This window comes from Cnephaeus nilssonii (genome assembly GCF_951640355.1).
Source record: "Cnephaeus nilssonii genome assembly, chromosome: 13".
Lineage (NCBI taxonomy): Eukaryota > Metazoa > Chordata > Mammalia > Chiroptera > Vespertilionidae > Cnephaeus > Cnephaeus nilssonii.
This window is the reverse complement of record NC_137084.1, coordinates 1,284,956-1,301,408: the sequence shown is the minus strand read 5'-3', so window position 1 is coordinate 1,301,408 and position 16,453 is coordinate 1,284,956. Positions and strand designations below refer to the sequence as shown.

Here is a 16,453-nt window from a genome sequence, read left to right as displayed (position 1 = left end):
AATGAATGGGCGTGGCCTGTGTGTCGATAAAACTTTATTTACAGAAGCAGGCAGGGGGTTGGATAGGGCCGGTGTCCCTGGTGTTTAAAGACACGCTCTGAATGCCCGAAAGACACGTGAACCGGCACAGATGATGCGCCTGTGCCCGTGCCTCACCGTGAACCGCGGTCGGTCCCTGGACAAAAGCTGAGACAGGTCCCCTCCTCCCACGCGAGTCACACCTCATTGTGTCCAGGTGCCCGGCCTGGCCCCGCGTCTGAGCCTCAGAAAAGACCCAAGGAGAACGCATTTAGAAACGGGGTCACCTTTGAGATGCCCTAGAAAGACGCGGAGGATCGCACGGAGCATCCGCTCAGAAAGACCAAGGGCCCCCTCCCCCGCCCCGTGACCGTGCCTCGGTGGGCATGCTGGGTCGGCTCCGGGTGCGGCGGCGCTGAATTCCAGCTTAATTAGCAACGAGAGTAAATGTCGTCATGATCACACCCGGCCCGGCTCAGGGCTGCGTGTGGCCCACTGACCCCTCGTGGTGACTGCAGGAGGTGGGCACTGCCGTCTCTCCCCCTGTAGGAGGAGACCGAGCACAGAGAGGGTGAGTGGCTGGCCCAAGAGCACACAGCCCGAGGCACAGCCAGGCCGTCTGGGGCTGGACGCTGCGTCCTGGGGCCTCCCGGCTGCCTGCCAGGTGGGGACAGTCCCGGGTGCTCCCAGACCTCCCCCCCCCCCCCCCCGACAGCCAGCGACCGCGGCAGAGGCAGGACCACGGGAGGGGGTGCAGGCTGCAGCAGCACGTTCCCAAGAAGGAACTGACTTCCTGTCAGCCTCAGAGGGAAGACCCTGCTCCAGGCCAGACGCCCAGGACCAGCGAGGACGGGCCGCGCCGAGGGCCGGGAGGACCAAGTGGGACCCACAGCCACCACACAGCGGGGCCGGCACCTGGAAACGGGTGCGGAACGTCTGTGTACACGTTCCCATGGAAACAGCCTGGTTATGATGCGTGTGCCGATTGATGGTTCCCGTGCCAGCACACGGGCCGTCTGCCCGATGGGAAGGCCGTCCCAGGCGCAGCAGAGGCGGGCGGGTCCCGAGCCCACGCTGTTACTTTTACCTGGAACCTATGCTTGCTGTCTCTGTACACCGCACTCCTACTCATTCTTCAAAGCCCATGTCCACAGCCACCGCATCCGGGAGGCCCTTGCTGCTTTCCTCGCGTGACTGTGTGCTCAGCGCCAGGGCACGAGCGCGTCCCTCGCATATGCCCACTGCTGGTCCTTCCCAGGCTGGCTTCCTACTAGAGGCCGGAAAGGCCGGGTTCCTGTGCTCCCAGCATCCCCTGCAGCTCTGGGGGGTCTAGGACGTGGTCTGGGCAAATGAGACGAGAGGCCAAGTCTCCTGGGGCCTTGGGAAGAGCTGACCTGGGGAGAGAGACTTAGAGGCGGCTCCCGGGCTCGAGCGTCCCTGCCTCCCCGCAGGGGATCGGCCCTGAGGGTGAGCTGCCTGGAGCGGTGGCTGCCACCTTGTGACCCTGAGGGAGAGGCCACGCGGCTGCGGGGATGCCCCGGGCCGTGGACAAACCCCTCTGGGCTCGCCATGGTGGCCTCTGCCTTGTTCGCAGCCAAAGGCTTCCTCGTGGACACGTGGGGGTGCTGCAGGGAGGCGGGCAGGTTGGTACCGGTGAGGAGACACGGGGAAACGGCCAGCAGCGGGTGCCGAGACGCCCTGGTAGACCAGCAGCCTCCGCGTTCTGTCTGCATTGGGCAACATTCACCCGCCGGCCTCGCACTGGCAGTGAGGACCCGGAGCCCCGGCGAAACAGCCCTGCGTCTCCACACCTTCCATTTCCCAGGAAGACGAGACGGGTCAGCCCAGTTCAGGAAGGCGAGAGCGGAGTAAGAGCGGTTTCCTCGGTCTTAGCCACGACTGATTTCCTGCCAACCACGACCCGCCTCCCCAAGCGCCCGGCCACTCGGGCGTGCAGCGGCCACAGCCAGCACGGTACGTGGCTGGGGACAGAGACGCACCACAGCCGGCGGTGAATGACCGGTTTCAGACGTGGCTGCGAGGAAGGAAGGGTCAGCCATTTCCTTTCTCCTCGGGGGTGACTTGACCCGAGATCCTAACCAGAGTCCAGCAGCCGCCGCTGGCAGGGCAGGGGCGAGCCTCGCGCTCGGCACGTCAGGGAAAAGCCAGGTCGGAGCTGCCGGCCTCCTGCACTGTGTTCCCGCCCGAGTCACCCTTCAAGGAGTTCCTGGTGTCTCTTCAAGAAAAAAATATATGTTTTTATTGATTTCAGAGAGGAAGGAAGAAGGAGGGAGAGAGACACATCAATAATGAGAGAGAATCACTGACTGGCTGCCTCCTGCACGCCCCACACTGGGGATGAGCCCACAACCGGGCATGTGCTCTGACCGGAATCGAACCCTGACCTCCTGGTTCCTAGGTCGATGCTCCACCCCCGAGCCTGGGGGCTGGGCCCTGGTATTTCTTTTGACCAATGGGCTATGCCCTTATTTACATACACATTGACCAATCAGAGCTGCTCTATAACAACCAATCAGAATGCATGATTCTGACCAATCAGGACTGTGCTATTTGGACCAATCCGAACTCTGTGATTTGGATTCCTCATTTGCATAAACATGGACCAATCAGAACTGGGGCGGGACTTTTCTCTATAAAAGGTGCCCCACTCCCGAGGCTGCATTTCCCAGTTTGCAAAATGTTCCCTTTGGAAACGTCTCCTGGTTCCACACCTCCGATTGGGACCTTGGGGTGGTGGGGACCAGCCCCTCAGACGGGCTTTCTCCTCTTGAAATCAGGACTCACGGAGCCTTCTCTCCCCCAAGCCGCCCAGGACACGGGCTGGCGCCTCCCACGTGACCGCCACCCGCGACTGTGCGAGTCCCCCTCCTCACGCCAAGCCCACACGCCCCGACCGACCTTCAGGTTGGCACAGACAGGGTCAGGGGCCTGGCTCCTGGACACACCCCCGCTCGCTGCTCCTGGAGGGACGGCCGGGACGGTCCTGTTCCTCCCTAAGGAAGGCACAGCCCCGCTGGGTCCCTTCCCCGTGCAGAGCCCCTCCGTCCCTCCGTCTTCCTTTCCTTTCCATCTCCACCCGGAGTGCCCCCCCCCCCCCCCCCCCGCCGCTCCCCGTGGTCTGCCTTCCCCGGGGCCGAGCCCGGCTGGCGGCTGGCTGTCCCCAGGTCCCTGTGCTCCGAGGTGTCCCAGTTCTCCCCTTATTTCCCATCCTTCTTCACTAAAGCGCGAGTCCCGCCACGTGCCGGCCGCTCCAGGCCACCCGCCTGGCCTTCCCCGGGCCGGGGCGGCAGCCGGCTCCCGAGGCTCCGTGACGATTTGCTTGTTTCTGGTTTTCCCCAAACAGACATTTTTCTAACCAATCTGTGTGGTTCCCGGCGCCGTCACCGTCCACACTATATTTATTCCTTCCTTCCTGCCCGCCTCAGAAGCTCTTATCTTCAGCGAGATAAGCCGCCCGCTTCCAGCCGGCCCGCACCGCGCTGGCTCCCGAACTCCACGCACCCGCTCTCATCGCCGGAGCATCTTAGGGTGCCTGGGTTCATCGACACCCATTTCGGCTGAGACATGCTCGCTGCCCTCCCTCCCCCCCCTCCATCCCCCCACATCGCGGGGAAGAGCAGGACGGTCACTGACGGAGACGTGGACTCACGAACGTGAGCACAGATGATGCAAACAGCACCCCGCCCCACGGTCCAGGAGCGCACCTGCCAGGCGCTGTGTGAGGCCCCCACGCCCTCTTCTCCCTCACAGCCCACGGGCGGAGGCACTGCTCCCTCCCTCCCCCGCTCCACAGGCAGGAAGCGGGGCACAGAGAGGTTCAGTGACTGGGCCAGGGTCACACAGCGGGTGCAGCGAGGACCTGGGCTGCGGAGCTGGGCCGTGGCCCGCAGGAGCCCGCCCCTCCCCGAGCGCGGGGCAGGCCTGTCCTCGGCCACCGCGGAGGGAGGGAGGCCACCGAGCGCCCGGGGCGGCCCTCAGCACCCTCTGCAGGGACAGCGCCTTGTGCCCTGCAGCACTGAGGCCTGGGCCCACCTGCGGTCGCCCATGGCGAGTGCACTGGAGGCGGGCAGGGCTGGGCCGAGCTCTGTACCAACCACGGAGCCTCTGGTCTGGGGCCGTGGGCCCCTGGGCATCCCGGGCACAGAGAACCGCCGCCTCACAGCAGGAGGGGCCTGCAGGCAACCAGAGGCTCGGCCTGAGTTCTCCGGGTCTCCCGAGGCCCTGGGACAGGGTGGCCCTGGCGTGGCCCTGGCGTGGCCAGCGCCCGGCTGGGGAGCGTGAGAAGGCGCGCAGCTGCCTGAGGGAGGTGGGGGGGGGGGGGCTGCCCGTCCCCGAGTTGGCGAGGAGGAACTCGCTCCAGGCGTGGCCGGCCTGTGCCGTGCGCTGTGCCCTGGCCGAGCCTCCGTTCTCTTGGCAGGAAATGCCGCCGTGACTCAGCCGGGGTGCGTGGAGGGTGCTCCCCACGGGCACAGGAGCCCAGACCTTGTCTCCCATCCCACATCCTCTGGAGACGACCGGGGCCCCTCAGCGGGGGGCAGGTGGCGCGGCGAGGAAGAGGAGCTCCATCGTGGGTACGAACCGCGTCTAAACTGTCTGTTCCCCCGGGTCAGATCCTGGTGCCGGGAATGCTCACCCTGTGTGTCCTGCGGCTGCTGTGACCACAGACACAAGCGTGGCGGCTGGAACACACCCTTACCCTCGCTCAGCCCTGCCGGTCGGGGTCTCCTGGGCTGATCCGGGTCCCAGGGCCGTCCTGGGGGGTCCAGGGGCAGGCTGTGCCTGGCCTTCCCCAGCTCCTGGAGCCCCCACATTCCTTGGTTCGTGGCCCCTTCCTCCGTCCTCCAACTTCAGCTCAGTTGTCACATCCCCCTCGTCCTGTGATCGCCTGGGGCCCCTCCGACACCCCAGGACCCCCTTTCCGTGCGGAGGTCAGCGACCTCTCACTGGTCCCATCTGTGTCCTTAACTCCGGGGGCCGAGGGGCACCTTTGCAGGTCCCAGGGACGCGGGCAGGGGCATCTGGGGGGCATTACCGGACCCACCACCCCATACAGGTTACCCCTCCCTCCCCGGGGAGACGGCGCAGGCTGGGGGTGTTCCCAGGAAGCCTCGCCGATCATGGCTGACTCATCGCAGCCCAGGGCGGCCCGGGACGCGGAGGGGGCGGAGGAGCACGTGGCGTGGGGCCCAGCGGGCAGACAGGTCCCGCAGCGGAAGTCACCGCTCCTTCCTCTGAGTCGTATTCTCCCCTCGGAGGGACAAAGCCACGTTCCTGACGGTGCCCCCTGCAATCACCCGGGAGCGGCCACGCTGCCACGTCTCCCCAAGGCCTTGCCTCTCCGTGTTCGGGCTCAGAGCAAGGGGGGGGGGGGGCTGCAGAAGGCCCCACCTGCACCCGCACCCGCACGTGGCGCTGCGTAGTTCCCGCCGGGCAGCGGCCTCAGCGTGAGGTGGGGAGTCCATGGGATTCCCAGCAGAGACGGTTAGATGAAGACGGAGCCCCGGCCCCGGGAGTTGTCTCCACGGAGGGGAGGCTGAGAGGCACACTTCGCTCCCGGCCCCCCGACCACCCCGCGGGAGACTGGATGCGGGCGCTTCCTCGCTGACCTGTGGCGGGTCGGGCTCCTCCTGCGGCCCCGTCCTGGCTCCGCAGGGGACTCGCAGCTCCGGACCTGGGAGCAGGGAGGGGTCTGCCGGCTTCCGGATCACTGGCTTCCCTGCCTGCCCTTCCCTCCTGGCGGAAGCAGTGGCCCAGGCCCACCCCCTAACCGTGACGGGGGGTGGGGGAAGCAGGGGACCCATCCGCCTGGGCCTGCCAGTCCGGCTCTGAGCTTCAGACATGCCCACCTCGGCCTCCGACAGGGCCGCGGGATGAGGGAGCTGGTGGCTGAACGTCACCCGGTTACACCCTGGGCCTGGGAGCTCAGGTGGCAACGTGGGAGCAGGGCTGGGGCGTGGCAGGGCCCCCCAGCGAGAGGGGAACGGCCCGACCCCCTGGGACCATGTGGGAGCCCAGGGCTGCTGGAGGCGAACAGGCCAAGCACACCCGGCCAGCGACTGTGGTGAGGACCTGACGTGACGGGAGAGGCCCTCAAGGGCCCCGCGAGGCGTGTGCGGCGAGGTGACAGCGAGGTGACACGCATCGCCACGCCGGGAGCCACGGGCTGCCCACCAGGAGGAGGAGGCCGGCTGGGACCCTGGCCCAGGCCCTGGATGGGGTGAGGAGGGGGAGGTCTCCCCTAGGTCCTCCTGGGGCCGGCACCTCCTTCTGCCCCCTCTACCCCAACACACCCAGGACACGCACTGAGTGCCAGGCCCGGCTCGGCTCCCTGCGGGATCCGTTAAATCTGAACCGCGAGCTCCCGATGGAGGCAGAGTCGAAGCTGCCGTGTGCTGGTTTTCACAGGACCCCAGGCCCTCGAGGATGGATGGGTGGGTGGATAAGCACATGGAGAGATGGATGAGTAAATACAGGGACAGATGGACGGGTGAATAAATGCATGAATGGATAGATGATGGATGGATGGATGGATGGATGGATGGATGGATGGATGGATGGGTGAGTGGATGGATGGGTGAGTGGATGGATGGATAAATGAGTGGATGGATGGATAAATGAGTGGATGGATGGATGGGTGGATGGATGGATAAATGGATGGATGGATGGATGGATGGATGGATGGATGGATGGATGGATGGATGGATGAGTGGATGGATGAATGGGTGAGTGGATGGATGGATGGATGGATGGATGAATGGATGAATGGATGGATGGATGGGTGAGTGGATGGATGGGTGAGTGGATGGATGGATAAATGAGTGGATGGATGGATGGATGGATGGATGGATGGATGGATGGATGGATGGATAAATGAATGGATGGATGGATGGATGGATGGATGGATGGATGGATGGATGGGTGGATGGATGGATAAGTGAATGGATGGATGGATGGATGGATGGATGGATGGGTAGGTAGATGAATAGATGGGTGGATGGGTGGGTGGGTAGGTGAGGGGGTAGGTGTTGGGTGGGTGGATGAGGGGGTAGGTGTTGGGTGGGTGGGTGGATGAGGGGGTAGGTGTGTGTGGGTGGGTGGGTGGAGTCTGTACAGTCCAGAGTGAGACCTTGAGGCCCCTGCCTGTTCCGGGGAGACCCTCTGGATGCCCTATGCCAGTGGTCGGCAAACTCATTAGTCAACAGAGCCAAATATCAACAGTACAACGATTGAAATTTCTTTTGAGAGTCAAATTTTTTAAACTTAAACTTCTTCTAACGCCACTTCTTCAAAATAGACTCGCCCAGGCCGTGGTATTTTGTGGAAGAGCCACACTCAAGGGGCCAAAGAGCCGCATGTGGCTCGCGAGCCATAGTTTGCCGACCACGGCCCTATGCTAACGAGGCTGGGACCGGATCTAAGAGAAGTGGGAACGCGAGGCCCGATCCCTGCGTGGAGACGTGTTTTACAAGAAGACACGAGACGTCTGGGAGGCTCTGTGTAGTCGTGGCCAGGTTCTCTGCCCCTGACCTTGGTCGTGTGCCCACAGCTCCAGACCCTCCGTCGGGCATGCCGGGTGGTGGAGGGGACTCTGCGGAGGGGCGGAGCGGCTGGACACGCCCACAGAGCACGGGAGTGTTCTGACCACTCCGCGCGTCAGCTCCGTTCTGACAAACGGTGGGAGCGGAGGAACCTCCCGCCGATTCAGGAACTCTCCCGAGTCCGGCTCCCCGTTTCCTTCAGTTACAGCTGCATTTCAGGGGTCACCGCTGCCCAGACGGCAGCCCCGCCGCCCACGGGGGATCACCGGCCCGGCACGCAGGCCGTGCGGCTCATGGGCGCGTCCACGTGGACTCTGCTCTGGCTAAGGCGCTGGGCTGGGCTGCCCCGCACTGCAGCCAGCGCCCCTCAGCTGCCCGCTGCCTCGGGGCGGCCGTGTCACCCCGTCCCCCAGCACCTGCCCAGAGCCGTACACGCCAGTCTGCCGGGTCACCACAGCACGTGGGGCCCACCAGCCACCTCCCTGCCCGCCCTCCTTTGCCGGTGCCAAGTTCACTGTCCGGATAAGGTCAGTTCTGGGCTCTGTTCTGTCGGCCCAGGGTCACGCCTGGGCTCAGACACACGTGAGGCCGCGGGCGGTGCTGCCTCAGGGCCTCCACTTGTTAAATGACACGAGGGAAAGGTCGCGGGAGGGTCGCCGGCTGTGGTGCTGGGAGCAATGCGAGGCGACAGGCCGCGGCCAGACAGTGGCCACTGTGCAGTCCTCCTGCCTCATCCACTGTCCCCGCTCGCCCGCAAGGCCACGGTGGTCGGCTCCCTCACCACGGCGGGCAGGGTGACCCCTCGGCTGCGCCAAGGCCCAAGCTTTCCCACTGACCCGCTGGCTGGGCCTGGCCAGGTGTCCCCCTCCTTGGAGGCCCAGGTCCCGGCACCGAGCAGGCGGCCAGGACGCACGGAGGACAGCGGTGCTGGTCTGTGCCCAGGACACGGGGCTGGCGGGACCTTGGAGGTCACCTGGTCCAACCTCCCGGCCAGAGGATGCCCGCCCTGCGTGATTCCCTCCCACGGCGGGAGCTCACCCCTCACCGGACGGCTCTGTCCTGTCCCTGAACAGGCCCCGCGGGCCACACGTCTCCTGCCGGCCGCGCTGCCATGCGCCCTCCTTCATTCCGCACCTGCGCTCAGGCACGTGACCAGCCTGCCCCAGGGTCACGTCAGGCCCTTCAACCCCTCCTCTGCGGGGAAGCGGCCCGAATGGGGAGCCGCCCGTTTCAAAGGCAGAGCACATGCACACACCGGCCCTCACACGCGTGCACACCGGGCGGCCTGCAGGCTGCTCGCCGCTCTCCGCTCTCTGGTCAGGGACGGCTCTGCAAAAGCCACAGCCCACGGACGAGCTGCTGCCCGGACCCTGCGGCTGTCAGAGGCCCCTTTGTCCCGAAGCCCCACTCCCAGCTGGACAGCCCTCCAAGTAACCATGGCAACAGCTCTCGGCGCTCCCTGGCTCTCAGGCACCCTCCCTGCCAGAATGGAAGCGGAGTGTGGCTGGGACCACGTGTCCAGGGTCCACTGTGCCGAGCGCCCCGTCGGTCACACCTGCACTGCCTCCTCCTGGGACACGCCCCGGGCCCCCCACAGGCCGCTCCGCCAGACCCCGAAGCACCGGCGCACGGAGACCACCATCCCGGCCCACGGGCAGGTTCTCTGGGACGCGGCGGCGTCCACCCTCCCGGCCCACGTCCACGGGGCAGGGGGGCACGGTGGACACGGGAAACCAGCCCAGGGCCGGTCGGGGAGCAGCCTCACCTGCCGGCGTCGAAGCTGTCGTAGGCGCCCACCGTGTAGTGCCGGAAGAGCTTCTTGCTGCGGTCCGCACGCGTGTCTGCACGGGGAAGAGAAACATTGCTCAGCAACGTCACGGGCCCCGGACATGGGGACCACTCCAGGCGGGCCGGGCCTCGCATGCGTCTGACCTACGACGCCCGAGACCCGCTCTCCCAGGAGGTTGAGGCCTCACTCTGGGGCCCCACTTTGCAAAATTCGGGGGACGCATATGAACCCCAAGGCACAAGGCTCAGGAGCTCTGTTCCCAAACAGGGCAGAGTCCCAGGGTCCTCAGCGCGTGGGGGCGCCAGGAGGGAGCGCCAAACAGCGCGCAGAAGGACTGTCCGGGCCCGGCTGGAGGGCGGCTGCCCTGCGGCACGCAGGGCCACCAGCGCGGTGTTCTCAGCTGCGCCGGCGGCAGCCCTGGGGGCCGCGGATGACTGCCTTTGGGAAAAAAATGTTTATTGTTCTTTTCCTGATTGTCATTGCTTTCTCCTACACACACACACACACACACACACACACACACACCAAACAGCCATGATTAACGTTCCTAATTAAGCTCCCCGCTTGCTTCCCTTGCTCAGCGGATTCAGACGTAAATTTCACGGGAAATGATATGGACGAGGTAATTAGATTTAATAGATCGCTCAGGGCTGCGGGGGAAGGCGGGGGTGGGGGGGCCCACGTCGACACAGATACAAGAAATACGGCGGCTGGTGATGTGCTGTTTAGCTATCTCCCCTCCGTCATAAACCCTCCCAGACAATACCCTCCTGAACCCTGGGAAAACACACAGAAATGATGTGCTGCCTCGGAAAAGGGCTCGAAGTCTCTGGAAACCCCTGTGACCTCCCTGCTGCCCGGTGTCTTCAACGCGGTGACGTCAGCAAAAACATGAGTTCCCTTTCCACCCAGCTGGAGCTGCCTTTGGGGCTTGGGGTGGAGCAGAGGTCCCACCGAGGACTACATTTCCCAGCACCCCTTGTACCCAAGCACGGCCATGTGACTATTTCCCACCAATGGGATGTGAGCATGTTCTATGGGGAGGGGCGAGGGCCCCTTCTCAGCTTGGCACTGCCCGCTCTACCCTCCAGGCTTCTCCCAGCTCAAAGCCGGACACCAGGCCCGGGAGGAGGCGGGACCCTCTCGGATCCCTGGAAGCGGCCGGCCTCTGCGCACTGCGCCGCTGCCGTGAGCGGGAACCCAGCCTCGTGGCATTACGCTGCACGTGCTCCAGGAACGTGTTGGTACGGCACGGCAGCCAACACTGCCCGCGGGCGTGCGGGCCAGGGCCTGTGACCGGGCTGCCACCTGCCTCTCCACGCTTTCCCGCATCGCTCCCTGTGGCTCCGACGCTGTGAAACGCGGGTTCCCCGGGCAGTGACATCATCGCCGTCACTGTCACCGCGGACACAGATTGGGTGCTTCCTGTGTCCCAGGCCCCGCTCTGGCGCCTCTCCCGTACTCACTCACTGTCCCCTAGTGACGGGGGCAGAAGCGGAACATCGGGAACCAGCTAGAATGGTAAGACATGTTGATCCTGCGCTGTCCACCGTGATTGTTTTGCTCTGATTAAAGAAGGCACGTTCTCGCCTGGCGGGCAGTTATACACGGGACTTGGGCGCTCACCTCTCGGGCAGCCCGTCCTCCCCATTCGGAGCCGCCTGTGACCACGGAAACGCGAACACCCCGAGGCAGAACCAGGGCCGCCGGCCCTTGGAAGACTCCGGCCTCGGCGTGGCCGCAGGCCTTCGCAGATCTCCAGACCTGAACGCTGCCCACGTGGCATATCCTTTGGCTACGTCCCCACGTGGCCTCTGTCGTCCTACCCCGGAGAAGCAGCTGGCTGCTGGGGGCGCAGAGCAGGTTTCTGTGGGTGACCTGCTGCTCTCCCTGCGGCCGGCAGGATTGCAGTAAACGCTCACATAGGATTCGCTCTGTCTCTGCTGATTGGCTCGAGTAGTGACAGGCAGCCCGGACCCACGGATTGTCTGGTTACGTTAGGACCCCCGGGGAGAGGGCACACGCGGGTCCGCAGGGTCAGCCGCGTCCCCCAGGGGCAGCCCCTCTGATTTCTGCTCCATTTCACGCCGCCCTTCAACCCCACGGAGCGGCCACTCCGATCATCCCAGCCGCCGTCCTCACCGACGTTTCCCGGGTGGGAGAACTAGACCCATTTCATGGACGGTGACGGCGATGCCCAGGCAATGCCACACCCGCTGACGGCAGGGCGGGACGAGCACCTCAGCCAGCAGGCGGCTCCCTGGCCCAGGCTCAGAAGCCCCGGGCCCACTCCCTGACCCCTGAGAGGGTCCGCGTCTCCCAGGCTCCCTGTGGCGCTCGGGGGCGGGGGGGACTGGTCTCGCTCCTCTTTACCAGCCCTGGCGTCGAACTCCTGGCGGACGGTTGAACTCCTGGAGGACGCCAGTGTAAATGCTCGCCGACCTGATCTACACGATCCACTGTGCCATTAGCATGTGCAGCACAGCACACACCACACCCTCCGCGTGGGCGCGGCACAGGGGCCTCGCCAGGCCGGGCGCCGGCCCAGCCCAGCTGCACGCACCTCCCCAGGCTGGGCCCCTGGACCAAAGCAGCCCCGTGTTCCGTGCCCTCCTCCCCCTGCTCGCTGGCATCCTGCATCGCGCACACGATCCATTCTAGTCATTTATTGAGCCCCCCTGTGCCCCAAAGGCAGGGACTGGAAGGAGACTCAGAGGGGACGGGGCCCAGCCCCCAGGGCTGGGGAGAGGGCGGAGCCTGAGGATGCTGGCCATCCTGGGCTGGGCTGAGGGCCCCGCAGCCACATAACGGTGAGGAGGGAGCCCGTGGGCCAGGCCCTGGAGGGCTCAGTGGGACTGAACCTGGGTGTGGGCTCCCTGGTGAGCAGAGGAGCGCAGGAAGCCAGGAGGGACGGGGACTGGCTGTTAAATGTTATTATTGCTCTTAATTGCTTTTGTTGCTTAAGCCCCAGGGGCAGCTCTGTGCTGGTTGTCTAGGGAACCGCTGGGCGCCGAGAGCTGATTGGTGCAGGTCCCAGCTGAGGTCAGAGGTCCCAGGTTCCAGGAGTGAGAGGGTGTGCAGTGACGCACGCATGTGTGCGTGTGCGTGTGCGTGCGTGTGTGTTTGCGTGCATATGTATGTTTACTAGACAAAACCCGTTTCTGAAAGGGGCGTGCTTCTAGGCTCCGCCAGTTACCCCGGTTCCCAGGCCTCGGGATCGTACCGAAGCGCTGCTGTTGCTGCTGATCCTCACCGAGGGTATTGTCCATTGGTTTTTAGAGAGAGAGAGAGAGAGAGAGAGAGGGAGGGGGGTGGGGGGAGAGAGAGAGAAACATCCATCTGTTGCCTTCCGTACCCACCCAGACAGGAGACTGAACCCGAAACCCGGGCCTGTGCCCTGACGGGGAATCGAATCGTGACCTCCTGGCTCACAGGTCAACGCTCAACCACTGAGCCGCACCAGCCGGCTCCCCTTCCATTGCTGTAAGTCCTTTCTCCTCTACCGGAAACAGTCACAGGCGAGGATCCGGGGCCCCGGGGACCTCCGGCCCCTGCTGCTCCCTCTGGGCGGGGACCCCGCCCCCAGCGGCCCGCTGAAGCCCGTCACCGCATCTGTCACGGCCCTTCTGCGGCGCCTGCGGTGTTTCACTCGGAGCCGAGCTCTCGGGGCTCCTCTGAAGGCCCAGCGCACGGCTCTCGGGGAAGGGGGTCCCCCAGTCACAGCCTCGGGGTCACCTCGCGGGAGGATATTTTCCCATTGGTTTTTGGAGAGAGTGGAAGGACGGAGGAGGGACAGAGAGAAACATCGTTGAGAGAGACACAGGGACTGGCTGCCTCCTGCACGCGCCCGACCGGGGCCAGGGGTCGAACCTGCCCCCGAGATCCGAGGTCCGTGCCCTTGGTGGGGAACGGAACCCGAGACCCCTCAGCCTGCAGGCAGCGGTCTAACCACTGAGCCCCCAGCTGGGCTCCCTTGCCTCTCTGACTCCTGACCCCAAAGAGGCAGAGATCACGGGCAGACACCTGGCAGGGCGGGGGGCGGGGGGGTGTCCCCACAGGCTCTGCGATCTGGTGGGTTTAAATCACAGGCCTCACGCTGCCCCCCCGCCCCCCCCCCCCCCCGCCCCGGGCGCACCAAACGCAGAACGAGAACCCCAGGGAGGAAAGAACCAGCGATGGAGATGCAGACAGAAATAACTCGTCTTTTTTAAAACCAAGGATGCGACGGCTCCTTGCAAAGAGGAGGAGCAGGCGGAACTCGGGGAGAAGCTGGCGGGGGCGGGGGGGCCGCCGGGCCCTGGTCCGCGGGGCTGGGTGGCAGGACCCGGGGGCGTTGGGCTGGAGGGGCGCCGGGCTCAGTATCACCTCCACCCCAGGCCGCAGACGGGGCCCGCTGGCGCGTGGACAGGGCCGTGGGCGGGGAGCCTGTCCGGCGTCCCGGCCACTCCAGCCCCGCAGCCGCCATCCGCTGCCCACGCCCACGGGGGCGCCGACCAGGCGGGGGGGGGGCACAGAGTGATGGGAAACGTGGCGCCTCTCCCACTGGCTCCGCCTCGGCTGGGCCCTCGTCGATCCGCTTCGTCCACTGCACGTGGGCTACCGGGCGCCTCTGGGCGCTGGGCCTGGCCTCGCAGGGGAGGGGAGGGGAGGGGAGGGCAGGGGAGGGGAGGGGAGGGCAGGGGAGGGGAGGGGAGGGGAGGGGAGGGGGGAACGGGGCCCTGTCTCTTCTTTCTTTTCTGTTAGTCCTCACCCAGAGGGAGGGGGAGAGGAGAGAGAGGGAGAGAGGGAGAGGGAAACATCGATGTGAGAGACACAACGACCAGCTGCCTCCCACACACGCCCCAACGGGGGCCGGGAATCGAACCCGCGACCCTTCGGGGCCCGAGCTGACGCTCTAACCACTGAGCCAGCAGCCAGGGGCCCGGCTCTTAGTGGCACAGACGGCTTCCCGGGCGCCGGTCTCGGGGCGGAGGCGTCCTCGCTTCCCACGGCCGCTGTCACGGATCACCCGCCACCTCGCGGCTCTGCCCTTGGAACTCACACCCGGCCGGGGCTCCCCGGGCTCCCTGTGGGGGCAGGGCTGGTGCCGCCCGGGCCCGGGGAGAGTCCGGGCCTGGACTTCTCCAGCCCACAGGCGCCCGCACGCCGCGGCTCGCCGCCCCCTCCCAGCTCCGCAAAGCCGGCCACGGCAGTCGAGTCCCATCACTGGTCTGGCTCTCCCTCTCCCACTGAGGGCCCCTGGGCGACACTGGGCCCTCCCATAATCCAGGGCCACTCCCCATCTTTCCATCTTTTTAAAACACATTGGCATTGATTTCAGAGAGAGGAAGGGCGAGGGAGAGAGCTAGAAACATCAGAGAGAATCATCGACAGGCTGCCTCCTGCACGCCCCCTAGTGGCGGTCAAGCCCGAAACCTGGGCATGTGCCCTGACCGGGACTCGAACCCTGACCTGCAGGTTCATAGGTTCATACTCAGCCACTGAGCCGCGCCGGCCGGGATGCCTCCCTGTCCTGCAGACGGTGAATCAACAGGTGACGGTGCCTCTGCGGTGACCTTCCCGGCCCTCGGCCCTGCATCCGAACACCTTCACAGGCCCCGGGGTTAGGACGGGGCATCTCGGGCGCTGTTCTGCCACCAGGTCCAGAGAGGGCACTCGCGTCGGACAGCGCAGGTGGGCAAGGCTTGCTGGGAAGCCGTTCATTCCCGGGTGAGGAGGACCTGGGAGTCTGCTTTCAGCTCAGACACGCGTGGGCCCCGCCCAGGAGAACACAGGGGCCTCTGGGTAATTCCCGCGACCCCGGCTCGTGGGGCTGGGAATCCAGACCCTGGCTCCGCGGCGCAGCGTCGTCCGAGCCCTCGACGGCTCCCACCCCACGTCCCCTTTAAGGGACACATTTCAGAGACGGTGGTTCCCTGGAGATGATGCTTTACGCTGTGACCCCGAGAATCCTCAGGGGACGGGGACCAGGGCTGGCAGGCCGCAGGGTGAAGGACCCCACCTGGGACCAGGGGGCTGGCCCACCGTCACCCCGAGGAACCCGCCTCACCCTCAGCTCTCACTCCCGCTCTGCTGCCTCTCCCATCCCCCAGCGGGCACTCCCCCTGCACCCAGTGCTCGGGGTGGGGTCCCCAGCCCCGTATGCCCCGTCTCCCTGACAGTGGGGCCCCCCCTCCCCCCCACACTTGCTGCTTTGGGGCGGAGAGCTGGAGGCTGCACGCCCGCCCCCCCACCCCCCCGCGCGCGGCTGCACAATGAGCAGAGCCCTGGGTCAGGGAGCCGTTCCTACGCGCGTGAGAGGCGGCCTTGGTCAGAAACGCCAGCCCGGCCGCCCCGTGGGAGCCCTTCTGCCCGCTGCCCGGCGGTTAGTGACCAAGGAGTCCCCGCCGGGGTCGCCCGTGCCGCGGAGCAGGGAGGCCGTCCCGGCCGCCAAGGCCCCGTTTCCCATCCAGGGGTGACCCACAGTGGCCGGGGAGCCAGGCTCCCCTCTGGGCCCAGAGCTCGGGGCTGGGTGACCGTGCGGGGGAGGGGCAGGATCCCGAAAAGGCCGTCCTGGCCCTGCCCCCAGCCGGGCGCCTTCCCTGCGGCACCACCCACACGCTCGGGCTGACCCCGGAGGACCTGTCTCGGGCCCACTGCCGGCCTCTTTCCCTGGCCGGGGGCCCCGCACGCCTGAGGCGACTGGAACCCCGTGTGCGGAGCCGCGGCCCCAGCACCTGCCTCGGCCTTCGGAAGCCCCGCCGCCCCGCCAGGCGGACGTGCACCCCGAGCCGGGCCGGGCCCGAGGGGAGGCAGCCTGGACAGAGCCCAGGAACTAAAGGAGGGCGGAGGGCGGAGGGCAGAGGGCGGAGGGCGGAGGGCGGGCGGGAGGGCCCTCGGGGTCGGTGTTTCCGTCCTCTTTAAGGACACTGGTGCCCTGGCTCAGGGGGCGGGGCAGGGAGGGGGACTTGAATCAAGGACACGCCCCAATGGTGTGGGAGACGCAGGGAGGCTGCGCAGCTGGGGGTCCAGCACTCACGTCTGGGGCCGACACCCAAGCACAGGGGGCCTCCCGGGGGGACCAGGTGGGCTGGGGTGGCAGGTGGGT

General features: G+C 66.0%; 1 protein-coding gene across 8 annotated transcripts in view; it reads right to left on the bottom strand.

Moving 5' to 3' along the window:
• Positions 1-16,453, bottom strand: part of SHANK2 (SH3 and multiple ankyrin repeat domains 2) — a 180,652-nt gene that overhangs the window by 84,915 nt on the left and 79,284 nt on the right. For all 8 annotated transcript variants that reach the window (XM_079787026.1, XM_079787028.1, XM_079787027.1 and 5 more), the window contains one exon: positions 9,343-9,418. In XM_079787026.1, coding sequence (XP_079643152.1) covers positions 9,343-9,418 — 76 coding nt within the window. The remainder of the gene's footprint in view (positions 1-9,342; positions 9,419-16,453) is intronic.